The 15812-nt window shown below is 41.2% G+C and overlaps 1 protein-coding gene across 2 annotated transcripts in view; it reads left to right on the top strand.

Annotated features, from left to right (window-relative positions):
* BRCA1 (BRCA1 DNA repair associated) overlaps window positions 1-15812 on the top strand; it is a 60469-nt gene that overhangs the window by 202 nt on the left and 44455 nt on the right. Inside the window, exons 1-3 of one of the 2 annotated variants that reach the window (XM_067020707.1) lie at window positions 198-257; window positions 1181-1293; window positions 7525-7578. In XM_067020707.1, the coding sequence (XP_066876808.1) occupies window positions 1214-1293; window positions 7525-7578 (134 nt within the window). In that variant the 5' untranslated portion in view covers window positions 198-257; window positions 1181-1213. Of the gene's footprint in view, window positions 1-197; window positions 258-1180; window positions 1294-7524; window positions 7579-15812 lie in introns of those variants that run through there. The other variant, XM_067020706.1, reaches the window with a different exon arrangement.

Here is a 15812-nt window from a genome sequence, read left to right as displayed (position 1 = left end):
GTGACCAATCGGGAACTCCGAGAGACTCAGCTCTTTCTGTTCCGCCCTTCCGTAACGTGTTTCGTTCTCGCGTTCTGAGAGGCTCTCGCTAGGCGCAGCGGCCGGTTTCCGTGGCAACAGGAAAGCGCGGGAATTACAGATTAATTGAAACTGCGACTGCGCGGTGTGAGCTTTCCTGACCAAGGGCCGTCCGGGGGGTTTTTCCGAGAACTGCGCCTCTGGGCCCGGGAACCACAGGCGCTTTGCTCTGGGTAAAGGTGAGAGAACCCTGGGGAAGGGAGAGGGGCCCACAGGGTGCTCCGGGGGACAGGCAGTAAACAGGTGTGGAGACAGCAGGGGAGAGGTGACTCCTGAAGGCGAGCAAGATGGGTGTTATCTGGCAAGGGGCGGGCGGAAGATGGAACCTGAGAAACCTAAGATGTTGAGTCTGGGGAAATCGTGGGGAGGGAGGTAATTTGTGGGTCACGGGGTCGGGGGGAAGCGCTGAGGATAAGGGAGGGGGCAGGGTGTGTCCGAGGGGGAATCCTGACGGTGGAAACTGGAATGGGTCTTGAGGGGGACATAATGGTGTACAAAGACGGGCTGGTTTATGTGAGATGGAGACCCAGAGGGAAAGCGGGGTGCAGGAATGTGTCTGGGAAGAGGAGGAAACAGGATTTTGTGGGAGGAAGAGCCGTTAAGAACTGGATTTATATGCGTTTCTGAAAAGGGACAAGAAGGAAGTAGAGGGGCGAGCCTCCCTAGGCACATACGCTGCTGGCATGGATGTGCCTGAGGAGGATCCTGAGATGAGTGTAGGCCAGTGGGAAACACTGGGGAAGGACAGGGGTGGGGAGCATTGGTTGGTGTTGATTTTGATTTTAAGCGAGAAAAGGAAAACAGCCGGGATGATTGGAGAAATAGGTGGCTACCACCACTCACCCAGTTAGTCACCCCACTGTGGCTTTCCCGTTCTTGGAGAAAGGAAAAGACCAAAAGGAAGTGATTGGAGGCTAGATGTGAAAAAACAGAGAATTTAAATGGTCTTAGTTACAAAAAACTTATAGGATTTTTTAAAAATAAGGTTTTTGTCATTAGTTCTATGGTTGATCTGATACTAAAGCATTCCAATCTTAAATGGCACTTAATGAAACCAAGCTTTTAAACCTTTTAACGTGATTTATTTACATATATATTTAAGTTCATGTGTTAAAGTTCATGGGAACAGGAAGAAATGGATTTTTCTGCGGATCACGTTGAAGAAGTACAAAATGTCCTTCATGCTATGCAGAAAATCTTAGAGTGTCCAATCTGGTAAGTCAAGAGTTTATTAATTTGAGATTCTTCCTTATATCCGATGCAAATGAATAGAATTGACCTTAGATAGAAAGGAGAAAAAATTATAATGTTTATTAACATTAAGCTATTAAAGTTGCTGCTTTTCTTAACTGAAGCGCTTTAGGAATATAAGAAATTACTCCTTTTTCTCCACTCTAACCTTCCCTCTGAACACCTGAACACACACAGCCCCCTGTCTTGAATGTCCACAGACTGTCTTGATTGGCTCTACATTGGGGCAAGGATCTGGTTTGGCTTAAGTGGCATTTGGGCATTTCATCCATCTCTACAACCAGCTTGATCACTTGGAATGGACATAGTTAATAATGGCAAAATAAAATCACAAATGCCTGGTGTCAGTGAGTGGGTAGCTCTTGGGAGAACCTTTGGCTGAAACTAGCCCTGTACTATATTTAAATAAGAATACTGTGAGTCCTCAAAGCCTTTAGCAAATTTCTTTGACCCCACCCCCCAGATTTATTCATTTATTTAAATTTTTTTATTTTTTATACAATTTTTAAAGGTTACTCTCCACTTACAGTTATTACAAAAAATTGGCTATATTCCTCATGTTGTGTAATACATCCTTGTAGCCTATCTTACACCTAATAGTTTGTACCTCTCACCCCCCACCCCTATACTGCCCCTCCCCCCTCTTAGACTTTCTGAGTGAGCCTTTGTTTCCTTCATCTACAAAATAAGGAGGGGACTAGAATACTAAAGGGTTTTTTTAGATTGAGGTGTAATTTACATACAGTGAAATGCAGAGCTTAAGTGTACAAGTCTTTGAGTTTAGGCAAGTGTATATATATCTGAGTAACCCAGTCAAGATATAGACCATTTCTGGGCTTCCCTGGTGGCACAGTGGTTAAGAATCTGCCTACCAGTGCAAGGGTCACAGGTTCGAGCCCTGGCCGGGGAAGATCCCACAAGCCGCGGACAACTAAGCCCTTGCGCCACAACTACTGAGACTGAGCTCTAGAGCCCTCATGCCACAACTACTGAGCCCACATGCCACAACTACTAGTCCATGTGCCTAGAGCCTATGCTCTGCAATAAGAGAAGCCACCACAATGAGAAGCCCATGCACCACAACGAAGAATAACCCCGCTTGGTGCAACTAGAGAAAGCCTGTGCACAGCAATGAAGACCCAACACGGCCATAAATGAATGAGTGAATGAATGATATAGAACGTTTCTATCACCCCAGAAAGTTATCTTGTGTGGATTCAGGAGCTCTTAACTTGCTGACCCTCCACGACCCTTGGAGGCCTATAGATAGAACTGTATTCTTTTTTTTTTTTTTTTTTTTTTTTTTTGCAGTACGCGGGCCTCTCACTGCTGTGGCCTCTCCCGTTGCGGAGCACAGGCTCCGGATGCACAGGCTCAGCGGCCATGGCTCACGAGCCCAACTGCTCTGCGGAATGCGGGATCTTCCCGGACTGGGGCACGAACCCATGTCCCCTGCATCAGCAGGCGGACTCTCAACCACTGTGCCACCAGGGAAGCCCAGAACTGTATTCTTATATAATTAGTTTTTTATGTAATTTTGTATTTTATATATTTAAAAGCATTGCTGTAAGAAAGGGGTTCATGCGCTTTACCAACTGCCAAAGGGGGTCCATGGTACAACAAAGGTTATGAACCCCAGGTAGTCACTAGCTGACCTCAATGGTATCTCTTAAATCTATAAAATAAATTAAAAACCACACCTCAGAATTTCTTGGTAAAAAGCCAGAAAGGCAATTTAGGAGGATTACTGACTACGCTCTTCCCTCTGTTCTCTTAATTCTGGTCATTCTGGCCTCTTCACTGCTCTTCAGACATGTGACATATTCTCCTGCCTCTGAGCTTTTATGCTTGCTACACCCTCTGCCTGCAACATTCTTCCCCTGGTGATTGCATGGCTCACAAATCTTGATTGAAATACCATCTTTCAAAGAAGCAGACAGTCCCAATTTAGAATTGTAACACTCCCACCCTCAACACATCCCTTATCCCCCTTTTTTTCCATAATGCTTATCTTTTACATAACTTAAAACAATCTGACATTCTGTATAATTTATCCTTTTTCTTAACCCCCATAGAATATAAACTCCCAAGGGCAGAGGTTTTTATTTGTTTTATTTACTTCATATCTTCAGTAGTTAGAACAGTATCTGGGACATAGTAGCCACTCAGTAAACATTTGTTGAAGGTATTAAGTAATAAACTAATAGGTTCTTTAATAAATTCGTGGTTTTTAACATGGTGATAGTGGTGGGTAGTATTCAAAAAGTAAATTGAAAAGTTTTACCTTTCCTTTGTGCTTCATGAAAGTTGTTTTTCATATTTGGAGTCAAGTAAATAAGATTTAAAAAAATGCAAGTTGTGTTTTCAGAGAGAAACAAGATTTATAAGTAACCTACCTTCTGCTCCCCTGCCTCTCAACATTTCAGCTAAACAAGAACCAGAGCTAAATGAGCTTTACAGCCTAATTTACGAAACATCAGAGCCAGGCAAGCAGGAAATGACAATTGGAAAAAAAATTGCTTTTGAAAAAACATAAAACTTACTCCTGATGATTACAAAGAGTGATCAAAAAGTCCTTAATAGTATGGCGTTTGGGTCCATTTATTTTACATTTCCATGGGACTCAGTCATAATAATGTAATGTTCTTTCTCATTCTGGCAAAGTAAACCATCAAATAAAAAACTCAGATACATAAAAATTGAAGATGTGAGAATGAAAGTTAATGCTAAATTTTTATTTTCAGTCAACTACTGTGTATTTTCCAGCTCCTTATTTATTTTTTCAATCTGTTTTTTTCTTTTTTTCTTTTGGCTGCATTGGGTCTTGGTTGCTGTGTGCGGGCTTTCTCTAGTTGTGGAGAGTGGGGGCTGCTCTTCCTTGAGGTGCACAGGCTTCTCATTGCAGTGGCTTCTCGTTGCGGAGCACAAGCCCTAGAGCGTGCAGGCTTCAGTAGTTGTGGCATGTGGGCTCTGTAGTTGTGGCTTGTGAGCTCTAGAGCACAGGCTTAGTAGTTGTGACGCACAGGCTTAGTTGGTCCGCAGCATGTGGGATCCTCCTGGACCAGGGATCAAACCCATATCCCCTGCACTGGCAGTCGGATTCTCAACCACTGTGCCACCAAGGAAGTCCCTGAATCACTTTTATAGTAAACATTTACTTTCATCAGGACCTAGAAGAGAACATTTTAATTTTTTTCTATTCATTCCCATTCTCTCTTCAAGCTTTTCCTTCAACAGTAATTACTTTTTTATGTATTGGAGTTTTCATCTGTTCAAAGTTTGTGTTTACAGTATGTTTGTATAGCTTGGTTTTTAATTACTGTACTGAAATATAATTATCTCAGAATTGAGTCAGTGGTGAGAATGAAAGCCATCTGGTATCATAGCTAAATCCAACTTCTCTTTTACTGAGAATTTCTTTTGCTATCTAGCCTATCTGAGGAATACTGATTTACTAACAAATCAGAGTTTTCTTTGTTTTTCTTTTTTAAATCACTTTCAGTCCCAATAATAATACTAGCATTGGTACAAGTCATCTCAGGTTGTAAACATTTTCCCAAGTAGCATTTAATTTTATTCTCAGAATAACCTCAAGAGACTGGTAGAGTGGGTGACCAAGAAGGAAACTGAGGTTCAGGTAGAGTGGTTGGCCTGAGATCACTCTACTAACAAAGAGAACTGTAGTAGAAACCCAGTCTTCTGACTTACTCTGGTATTTTTCTTTTCATTGCCCTGTACTGCGTCAGAAACCCCATGATTGCGAGAGTTGTGTTACCAAACCCTTCATAAGGAGGCTATTGTCCCCCAGCTTTTCTTGTGATCCTTTTCTAAAAAGTTAAACATTTGATGAACCACATTCCTATGGCATACACAGATTACCTGTTCTTTGATGTCTTGCCTGAACTTTACCAAGAATCAGTTTCTGAAACTCTCATTCAGAATAAACACTGAAGACTTAAAATAGCCTGTAGGTTCCTACACGCTCAGGCTCCCACCTACCTCTCTGACTTCTTCTACTAGTACTCCCCCTTGATTATCCATCCTAGACCTTGGCCTACTCGGTGTCCTTCAAAAACCCTGGGCATGGTCCTGCTCAGTCTGTCTTTTCTGCTCCCTCTGCTGGAATGTCCTTCCCCCAACTGTTGCACAGCTTGTTTCCTCATATTGCTCAGCTGTCTGCCAGTGTCACCTTCTCAGTGAGGCCTTTCCTGACCACCCTGTATATACCCTTCCCCCAACACACTGCACTCCCTGTCCCCTTACCTTGCTTTATTTTTCTTTTTAACACTTATTCCCATATATGTTTGTTTCTCAATCAACTGTCTACCACAACTAGTATGTAAGTTCTGTGAGGGCAGGCTTTTTTTTTGTGTGTGTGTGTGGTACGCGAGCCTCTCACTGCTGTGGCCTCTCCTGTTGCGGAGCACAGGCTCCGGACACGCAGGCTCAGAGGCCATGGCTCACGGGCCCAGCCGCTCCGCAGCATGTGGGATCTTCTCGGACCAGGGCACAAACCCGTGTCCCCTGCATCGGCAGGCGGACTCTCAACCACTGCGCCACCAGGGAAGCCCTGAGAGCAGGCTTTATATTGTTCGCTGCTGTATTTGCATCTCCAAGGGCAGTGCTCGCACATAGTAGATGCACAATAAATACTTGTTATATTAGTAAATGAATTAATCTAAGGAGGGCCTTGAGATTTTGTGGTTAGATGGGTAGGGATGAGAATTTGAGTGATGTATTTTCTTTTCTGGAGATTTTAATATTTTTCTAAGTTTATTATTTTCTAAATTTTCTTCAGTGAGTACTTATTACACTGTTCTTACAAAGTAATCACAAACCAAACATCATGTACCTCCGGAAGTGAAGTAATAAAAGTACACAGAACCATCAGTAAAGTGTTCTTGCCAAAAAATTGAACCCAATTTTGATTGAGCCTGTAGGTCTAGTTTACAGGAAATAGAGGTTAGAGGGACAAGTTAAACCACATCATAGGGTTATAATCAGAAAAATCTAGAATGTGGGAAATTCTAGAGGTCAAATGACCTAGTTTTTTAAATAAATGACAAGGTAAAAAAAGAGGAGAAATCTGTAAAAGAGACTTGAGATATATCAACCAAATGCAATGTGTGGATCTTATTTGGATCCTGATTTAAATGAATTTAATTATTAAATTTTTATGAGACAGTGAGGGAAATTGGAACATTAGTTGTATATTAGATGATGCTAGGGAAATTATTTTTTAGGAGTAATAATGGTTTCATGGTTAAACTAAAAAAGTCTTTATCTTTGAAAGTTATATTCTGAAATATTTATAGATGAAATGCTATGACAGCTGGGATTTTAAAAAATATTTGTTTATTTTATTTATTTTGGCTGTGTTGGGGCTTAGTTGCGGCATGTGGGATCTTCGTGTGGCATGCGGGATCTTTTTAGTTGTGGCGTGCAGGTTCTTAGTCACAGCATGCAGGCTTCTTAGTTGTGGCATGCATGTAGGATCTGGTTCCCCCACCAGGGGTTGAACGTGGGCCCCCTGCATTGGGAGTGTGGAGTCTTGCCCCCAGGACCACCAGGGAAATCCCCTGGGATTTATTTTAAAATAATCTTGGCTTTGAGTGGATTTTGGTGTGGATGAAATAAGATTGGCTGTGAGCTGTTAATTGCTGAAATTGGGTTATGGTACATGGAGTTCATTTTACTGTTTTATTTGTGTAAATGCTTGAAGCCTTCCATATTAAGAAATAAAAAATAAAAAGGCTATCACATGCCAAAAAAGTGAGGGAATGAGGGAATTCAAAAGAAATATAAGAAGTTTTTGTCTTTGTGGAGCTTAAAGTTTAGTTAACATATAGGATGTGCACCCACAATGATAGCTCAAAAAAGGTATCAGTGAAAACTAATATGAAATAATATCAGCTAATTTTTTAAATGCTAAAGATAACATAGAATATAGAAAAGAATGATATACTCTGTTTTGATGTCTGAAAGCTCAGTGAGGGTAAGGATCCTATTCCCTGCTTTATTTTTGGTTCCTAGTACAGCAGACATTTAATAAATATTTATTGAATGAACTTAAAGCCTTACTTTGACTCAGTTATAGCAGCTTAAAGTTGAACTTCTTTATTAAGAATTCATTTATTTTTAAATGAATTATTGAACCTCATTTCTTTTCTTTTTTTTTTTTCCCTACCCTTCTAGTCTGGAGTTGATCAAAGAGCCTGTTTCCACAAAGTGTGATCACATATTTTGCAAGTAAGTTTGAATGTTTTATGTGGCTCCATTATTAGTTTTTGTGCTTATCACCTTCATAACACAGGAAACACCGAGCTTTATTAAAGCTTTAGCTTCTTCGATTATGTGAAAAAGAGTCGTAAGTTTTTGTAGCCATAGTTTGTGGTAAAATATTGGCATATTTATCTAGTGGAATATGAAATCACTTTGAACAGCTGTTTGTTTTTTGTGTCCATGGGTGAAAGCAGATTGTAAGCAGTTACGAAATAAGCAAATTGTGTTTCAAGTGTCCCAGTTTCTCCTTTCTGTTCATTTCTGCATGTCCTTCTTCTCTCTGCCCTCTAAGGTTCAGTGTTTGCCTGCTTCATAATCCTTGTGAAAATAGGAAAGGACCTGATACCAGTTTATATTTAGGCTGAAATTCATGCATACCAATGATTCAAGTTACATTTACATTTTTAAGGATTTTGCCCTTTGAAATGGATATGTTTCTTGATGGAAGAATTTCAGAAAAAGTTTGGTAGGTAATTCTGTGGAACAGGGGTTTTTCTCCTTTCCTTGATGTTAAGCTATGATTGAGACTTGCCCTGAATGCCAACTTATTTCTTTTTAAGCATTTTTTTCTTTTTTAATTGAAAAGGCAAGCCATGTCAATGGTAATGAGTTTACTAGCATATATGATGCAAAGTATTTTTCCCTCCTACCTCAAACCCCTGCTTCTCCCTTCCCTCCCCAGAAAAAAAAACACAATTATCAATTTCTTATGTATCCTCTAAGGAATTTTTAGTTTTTATTTTTGTTTGTTTGTTTGTTTTTGTTTTTGTTTTTTGCGGTACGCGGGCCTCTCACTGTTGTGGCCTCTCCCGTTGCGGCGCCGGCTCAGCAGCCATGGCCCACGGGCCCAGCCGCTCCGCGGCATGTGGGATCTTCCGGACCCGGGCACGAACCCATGTCCCCTGCATCGGCAGGCGGACTCTCAACCACTGCGCCACCAGGGAAGCCCTAAGGAACTTTTAGATTCAAGAGTTTGTAACTTGGGATTCATGAATGGTTTTCATGAATTTCCTAGAATTATATTGAATTTTAAGTTCAATTGTATTAAAAACTATGGGCCTGTGCAGTTTTCTGGGAAGACAGTTCATAATTTTCATCAGCTTGGAACGTTTCTGTAACCTAAAAAACATGAAAAGCTTCTGCATTAAGGATAATGAGGGCTGGCTGAAGCTGGAGGAAACCTGTTCCCTTTGGAGGGATATCCTCTGAGCACAAGTCTGCCAGCTGGCCAGCCCCTTCCTTCCTCTGAATCTTACCTTCTTGCTATTTATCTGTCCCAACAAGGATCCAGAGCCCATTTCCACTGTCTCTCACCCCTTTTCCAGGTCACCACACTGGCCTAGATCTGTTTCCAACAGTTTCCTTCTCATTCTTCAGGCCCTTCTCCCTGGTCGGGTGTCTGTAAAGAATTTTTAGTTTTGTGGCCTCTAGGGGGAAGCTTCTCAAACTGTCTGTGGTATAGGGCCATTTTCTTTGTAGATCAATACCTTTATAAAACAAAATTTTAAAGTCCCACTATTTAAAAGGTTACAGATGGCTGAAGACTAACCTTTTAAATGCTGGGACTTTCACTGTTTCTTGACAAGAGTCTTTCTGAAATGTACTGTATGCTTTCCTGTCACCTTGAATAATGAATATACGGTATTACAGTGTGTAAAGAAGAGATTAAATTATGAACATTCATTACTTTGAGAGCTTGTGGAAGAAGGCAGTTTCACAGGCAGAGGAAATAATATGAGCAAAGGTATGAAGAGAAGAAAGAATATGTTCAGGAAAAAGAAACTAACTTTTCATATATAGAGAGAGGAGTTGTATTACAAAAGGAAGGAGCCCTCAGAGGGGAGATGATATTTGCAAGAGAGAAAGATCCAAGAGGAGACAGAGGGATTGGAACTAGAAAATGGATGCTAGAAAGAGAAATGGTTGTTATTCAGTGAAGTTGGAGGTAAAGACATCTGTTGAGATTGAGAAGGTTAAAGTTGGCAACTGGAGGAGAGTGAAAAAGGCTTGCAATTCCTAATATAGAGGATAGGAAAAGCAGAATAGCCAGCCATATTTTAAGTGATACGTTAGAATTAAAAGTTTAGTATAATGCCTGTGTGATAGATCAACTTTTTCATGAAATATCTTCCCGTAATACCTTTATAGTCTGAATAACACCTTGATCTATATGATAAGAAAGCTCAGAAAAATACCCCCAAGCATTAATTGTATTTTCTCAGGGGGACTCTAATTGCTAACAATAACGCAGCTTTATTGACCGGAGTAAGCCTGTAGTTCTGAAATCTTTCAAGAGATATACAAAAAGTACAATGGTATCAGTTTAGAAAATATTACTTAGGCCATTCATGCATTAGCTTGCAGTTTCCAAACAACAGATGGAATGTGTAATACTTTTTGAAAGATCTAGACCACATTGTCCAAAGAGATATAATCTGAGCCATATAAATCTAACTTAAATTTTCTAGTAGCCACATTACCAAAAGGTTTTTTTTAAAGGTGAAATTAATATAGTTATATATTTTTAACCCAATTATGGCTAAAGTTTTATCATTTCAAAATATAATATAAAAATATTAATGAGATATTTGACATTCTTTTTTTGTAGTAAGTCTCTGAAAGCTTGTGTTTTTCCATACTTACAGTACATTTTAGCTCGGACTAGCCATATTTCAAGTGCTCAATAGCCACATGTGGTAGCTGTATTGGACAACACAGCTCTAGAAACTAACTACTCAAAGTGGAACTCATGGGTCTGTAGCAACCACATCACATGGGAACTTCCTAGAATCTCAGCCCTACCCCAAACCTCATGAATCAGAATTTGCATTTTAACAGGATCCCCAGGAGATTCTTATGCACGTTGAAGTTTGAGAAGCAGTGCTCTGGAATGATAACCTTTCTATACACTAATATGGAGGATACTAAGAGGGACTAGACTAAGGAAGGCTGAGGTTTAAAGGCCAGATAGACCAAGTAAGGCAAGGCTTGCGGTCAGTTAACTGAGGAGATCCAGATAAGTGGTGAGTCAGTGTCGGGGACGTTTCATGGCTGGATACATTAGATCATGACACCAGGGAATTCTGTAATCTAGTAATAGGTCGGTATGTCAGAGGTCCAGAAATAGGCAAGAGATGGATAATCTCGCAAGTAGATTGAACATAGTCTCTCAGGAGTCTAGCAGCAGAAATGAGAAGTTCAGGGTGGTAGTTATAAGGGAAGAAAAGTAGCAGGGACCCAGCCATAGGAGGCTGAGGGTTAGTGGTAAGATTCTCATCCCTAGGAGACAAGAGCCTTGACTCAGGGGACTGGGATACTGGGCAAGGAACCTAGGCAGAATCTCCCAGATGAAGAGCTCAAGATAGCTTCTTGGTGGGGGAGGGATAAATTGGAAGATTGGACTTGACATATACACACTACTATATATAAAATAGATAACTAATAAGGACCTACTGTATAGCACAGGGAACTCTACTCAATACTCTGTAATGGCCTGTATGGGAAAAGAATCTAAAAAAGAGTGGATATATGTATATGTATAACTGATTCACTTTACTGTACACCTGATACTAACACAGCACTGTAAATCAACTCTACTCCAATAAAAATTTAAAAAAAGAAAAAAAGATAGCTTCTTAATTGTTGGAACTAAAGTACAAACCAGAGGTGTGATGAAAAAAACAGAGCCCTGGGCTTCCCTGGTGGCACAGTGGTTGAGAGTCTACCTGCCGATGCAGGGGACACGGGTTCATGCCCCGGTCCGGGAAGATCCCACATGCTGTGGAGCGGCTGGGCCCGTGAGACATGGCCGCCGAGCCTGTGCGTCCAGTGCCTGTGCTCCGCAACGGGAGAGGCCACAATAGTGAGAGGCCCGCGAACCGCAAAAAACAAACAAACAAACAAAAAACAGAGAAACAGAGCCTTAGGACTTCCCTGGTGGCGCAGTGGTTAAGAATCCACCTGCCAATGCAGGGGACACGGGTTTGAGCCCTGGTTTGGGAAGATCCCACATGCCATGGAGCAACTAAGCCCATGCGCCACAACTACTGAGCCCATGTGCCACCATTAGTGAAGCCCATGTGCCTAGAGCCCGTGCTCCGCAACAAGAGAAGCCACCGCAATGAGAAGCCCATGCACTGCAACGAAGAGTAGCCCCCACTTGCCACAACTAGAGAAAGCCAGTGCACAGCAGCAAAGACCCAACACAGCCAAAAATAAATAAAATTTTTTAAAAAGAAAAGAAAACAGCTTTATTTATACAAACTGACAGGGTTTGGTGGGACCAGCAATGTAAGTGGATGCTGAGACGCTAAGCTGTGGCGCTCTCAGGGTCTTTATTTCCTTTAACGAGGGACCATATTTGTCTACTATCTTAGCTCTGTTGATAGTAAGCCAGGGCACCCAATATAACTGAAGGTAGCCAAAGGTCAGCTTGCCTTTATTTTGCCTATACTTAGAACTATTAATTCATTGCTTCCTGCCAGGATAGACTTGGACAAGCAACCCCAAATTAGATGAGTTTCCATAACTTGTTAAACTGTTCAGGGTGTAGATGTGCTCAAAAATGAGTACTCTGAGAAATCCCCCAAATTTGTTTGTGGCACTGTGATTTTACTATTCTCCATCAGCGTTTTCTTAAAAAGCTGAAGCTGCCCTTTAGAAAACATACTGTATTTTCTTTAACAATGTATTGCCTTTCCTTAACCATTGGGCTTTGGAAACCCAAGAATCCCAAAACTTTTCTTAGACCTTTTCACTAAGAACCTTATGTCGAATTTGTATATGTGTTTTCATTTAATTAGTGCATCACATAGATTCCCCAGGGCTCTAAAACAGAGTTTAATAAATTCTTCTGAGCCCTGAAAGACATGCCACTGTTCTGTTGATCTGTCAATATTTTCCTTAGCTCAGTCTTTTCAAGTCATGTACAAGTTCATTTTGTCTTTTGAGTTTAGTTAATAACCTTTACGAGTCTCTTCTTTTTCTAGCATAAAGAAAGATTGGAACTCGTAATATCTTGGTTGATTTCTACATATCTGGTTCTCCTGTGTTACTTATGTAATTATTGTACAGGCTGCAACATCTATAGCTTGGCTTATCACGAAATATCTTAGCTGCTGTATTCTGCAGTATTATGTTTAGGGAATTACCTCCCTACCTCTACTCTGAATTGTTGAATTGTACCATTTGCCAGTGTGATGCATTGATGCCTCCTAGAGCCATTATGGTAGAGTGCAGGTAGTATTTGCATCTTGTCAAGGAGTGGTAGCCTCTATTTTGTGGCTCTTTAAATGGACTTTATGGGACTTCCCTGGGTCCAGTGGTTAAGACTCTGCGCTCCCAATGCAGGGGACCCAGGTTCGATCCCTGGTCGGGGAACTAGATCCAGCATGCCTCCCGCATGCCGCAACAGAGGTCCCGCACACGGCAACGAAGATACCCCATGCCTCAACTAAGACCCGGCACCGCCAAATAAATAAATAGATGTTTAAATGGGCTTTATATACAAAGCAGGTAGCTTTTTTTTTTTTTTTTTTTTTTTTTTTTGTGGTACGCGGGCCTCTCACCACCGCGGCTTCTCCTGTTGCGGAGCACAGGCTGCGGACGCGCAGGCCCAGTGGCCATGGCTCACGGCTCCAGCCAGTCCGCGGCACGTGGGACCCTCCCGGACCGGGGCACGAACCCCGCGTCCCCTGCATCGGCAGGCGGACTCTCAACCACTGTGCCACCAGGGAAGCCCACAAAGCAGGTAGCTTTTTGATACCCCTGTCCCCTAAACTATAGAATTGTTGTCAAGTGCAATGTGGTAGTTCAAGCAACTATATAAGTGAAGAGGGACCCCTGGGTCTCCTTGACCAAACCTACCTACATTTACTTTCTCTGGTGGAAAAACCATGGGCTTTGCTACAGTTCAGTCCTAGATCCAGTATCACCTTTACCTCTTACCTGATTACTGTATGATCTGGGACAAGTCTCTACTGTAAAATGAAGATAATGCTTCAGGGTTGTGTAGACTGAGAGAGAGCAATGCATGTTAAAGGACCTGGCCAGTAAAAAGTGCTCTCTAAGTGTCTGCTGGCTCACCATTCCCACTACCTTTTCAGCTCCCTAAATCTTCTTTCCTGGCTCTCTTCAATGTCGGTATCTTCTCTACTCCTTTCCCCAGTCACCTCCCTCGCCATAATATTATGTCCTTTTTAATAGCAGGGATTTTGTTTTCCTTTTCCACTGAATTTCTCGCATCTAGAACAATACTGGACATATAGTAAATATTGGTTGTATCAGTGAATCACTGCTTTTAATAATCATCACCACAGCTACTTCTGCTCTCGTCCCTTTTTTCCATTCTACCTCTCTTTTGAGTCTTCTTTTGTCTTCTTCCTAAGGGAATGTTGATCTTTATGGACACCACCAGCCAATGGGAGCAGTATTTTCCTTTCTTAAGGAAGCTGACTCAGGACTTCCCTGGTGGTTCAGTGGGTAAAACTCCTTGCTCCCAATGCAGGGGGCCCGGGTTCGATCCCTGGTTGGGGAACTAGAATCCCTCATGCATTCCAGAACTAAGAGTCCTCATGCCACAACTAAGAGTCAGCATGCTGCAGCTAAGAAGCCCGCATGCTGCAGCTAAGACCTGGCGCAGCCTAAATAAATAAATGTTAAAATCTTTATTTAAAAAACAAGGAAGCTGACTCTGAACGTGTTGCATGTCATCTTCAAGTCTTCTTAGCCATATTCAGCGTCTGAGAAAAACAACAAAATTGTTCTTTATCCAAAGCCATTCTAAAACCCTGAGTGAGCCTCCTTCATTCCTTAGATGTCTAGTGAGCAGCTTGCTTATGCCAGATACTGTGTTGGGCATTGTGAATATAAAAAGGAGCATGTTTTCTTCCAGCCTTGAGGGGTTTTTATTTTGTTTTGTTTTTTATTTAATTTAATTAATTAATTTATTTATGGCTGCGTTGGGTCTTTGTTGCTGTGCGTGGGCTTTCTCTAGTTGTGGTGAGTGGAGGGCTACTTTTCGTTGCGGAGCACGGGCTCTAGGCGCACAGGCTTCAGTAGTTGTGGCATGCGGGCTCAGTAGTTGTGACGCACGGGCTTAGTTGCTCTGTGGCATGTGGGATCTTCCTGGACCAGGGCTCAAACCCGTGTCCCCTGCATCGGCAGGTGGATTCTCAATCACTGTGCCACCAGGGAAGTCCTGTGTACAAGTTTTATGTGGACTTAGGTTTTCATTTCTCCTGGAAAGAAACCTAGGAGTAGAATTGCAGAGTCTTATGGTAACTCTTTGTTTAACATCTTGAGGAACTGTCAAACAGTTTTCCAAAGTGACTGCGTTGATTTATATTTCCACCAGCAATGAAGGAGGATTTCAGTTGCTCCACATCTTCGCCAATACTTATTATTATCTGGCTTTTTAATTAGGGCCATCATAGTGGGCATAAAGTGGCATCTCATTGTGGCTTTGATTTCCTTTTTCCTAATGACTAGTGATATCGAGCATCTTTTCATCTGCTTATTGACCATTTGTATATCTCCTTTGGAAAAATTAGTTCTTCATATCCTTTGCCCATTTTTTTAATTGGGTTATTTCTTTTTTTTTTATTGAATTTTAAGAGTTCTTCATATATTCTGGATACAAGTCCCTTATCAGATATATGATTAGCATATATTTTCTCTCATTCTGTGGATTGTCCCTTCATTTTCTTCATAGTGTTATTTGTAGCACCGAGGTTTTTAAGTTTGATGTAGTCTAGTGTACCCATTTTTCCTCTGATTGTTTGTGTTTTTGCCATTTATTTATTTATGAAATCATTGCTTAACCCATGGTCACAAACATTTATAGTTTTAGTTCTTACATTTAGTTTTGTGATCCATTTTGAGTTAATTTTTCTGTATTGTGTGAGGTAGGAGTCTATCTTCATTTTTTTGCATGTGGATATCTAGCTGTCCCAGCACTATTTGTTGATAAGATTATTCCTTTTCCATTTAATTGTCTTGGTGCTATTGTTGAAAATCAACAATAGCATAGATGTATGTTTGTACTCTTATTCTATTCCATCTATGTATATGTTTATCCTTATGCTAGTACCATGCTGTCTTGATTACTGTAACTTTTGTATTGAGGTGCTGAGTTTTTAAACTAATTATAATCATTTTACTTGAACCACTTACCATTTACGTCTGATTATGCAGCATGAAAT

This window comes from Kogia breviceps, chromosome 19, assembly GCF_026419965.1.
Source record: "Kogia breviceps isolate mKogBre1 chromosome 19, mKogBre1 haplotype 1, whole genome shotgun sequence".
Classification (NCBI taxonomy): domain Eukaryota; kingdom Metazoa; phylum Chordata; class Mammalia; order Artiodactyla; family Physeteridae; genus Kogia; species Kogia breviceps.
This window is presented reverse-complemented; position numbering and strand designations above follow the sequence as displayed.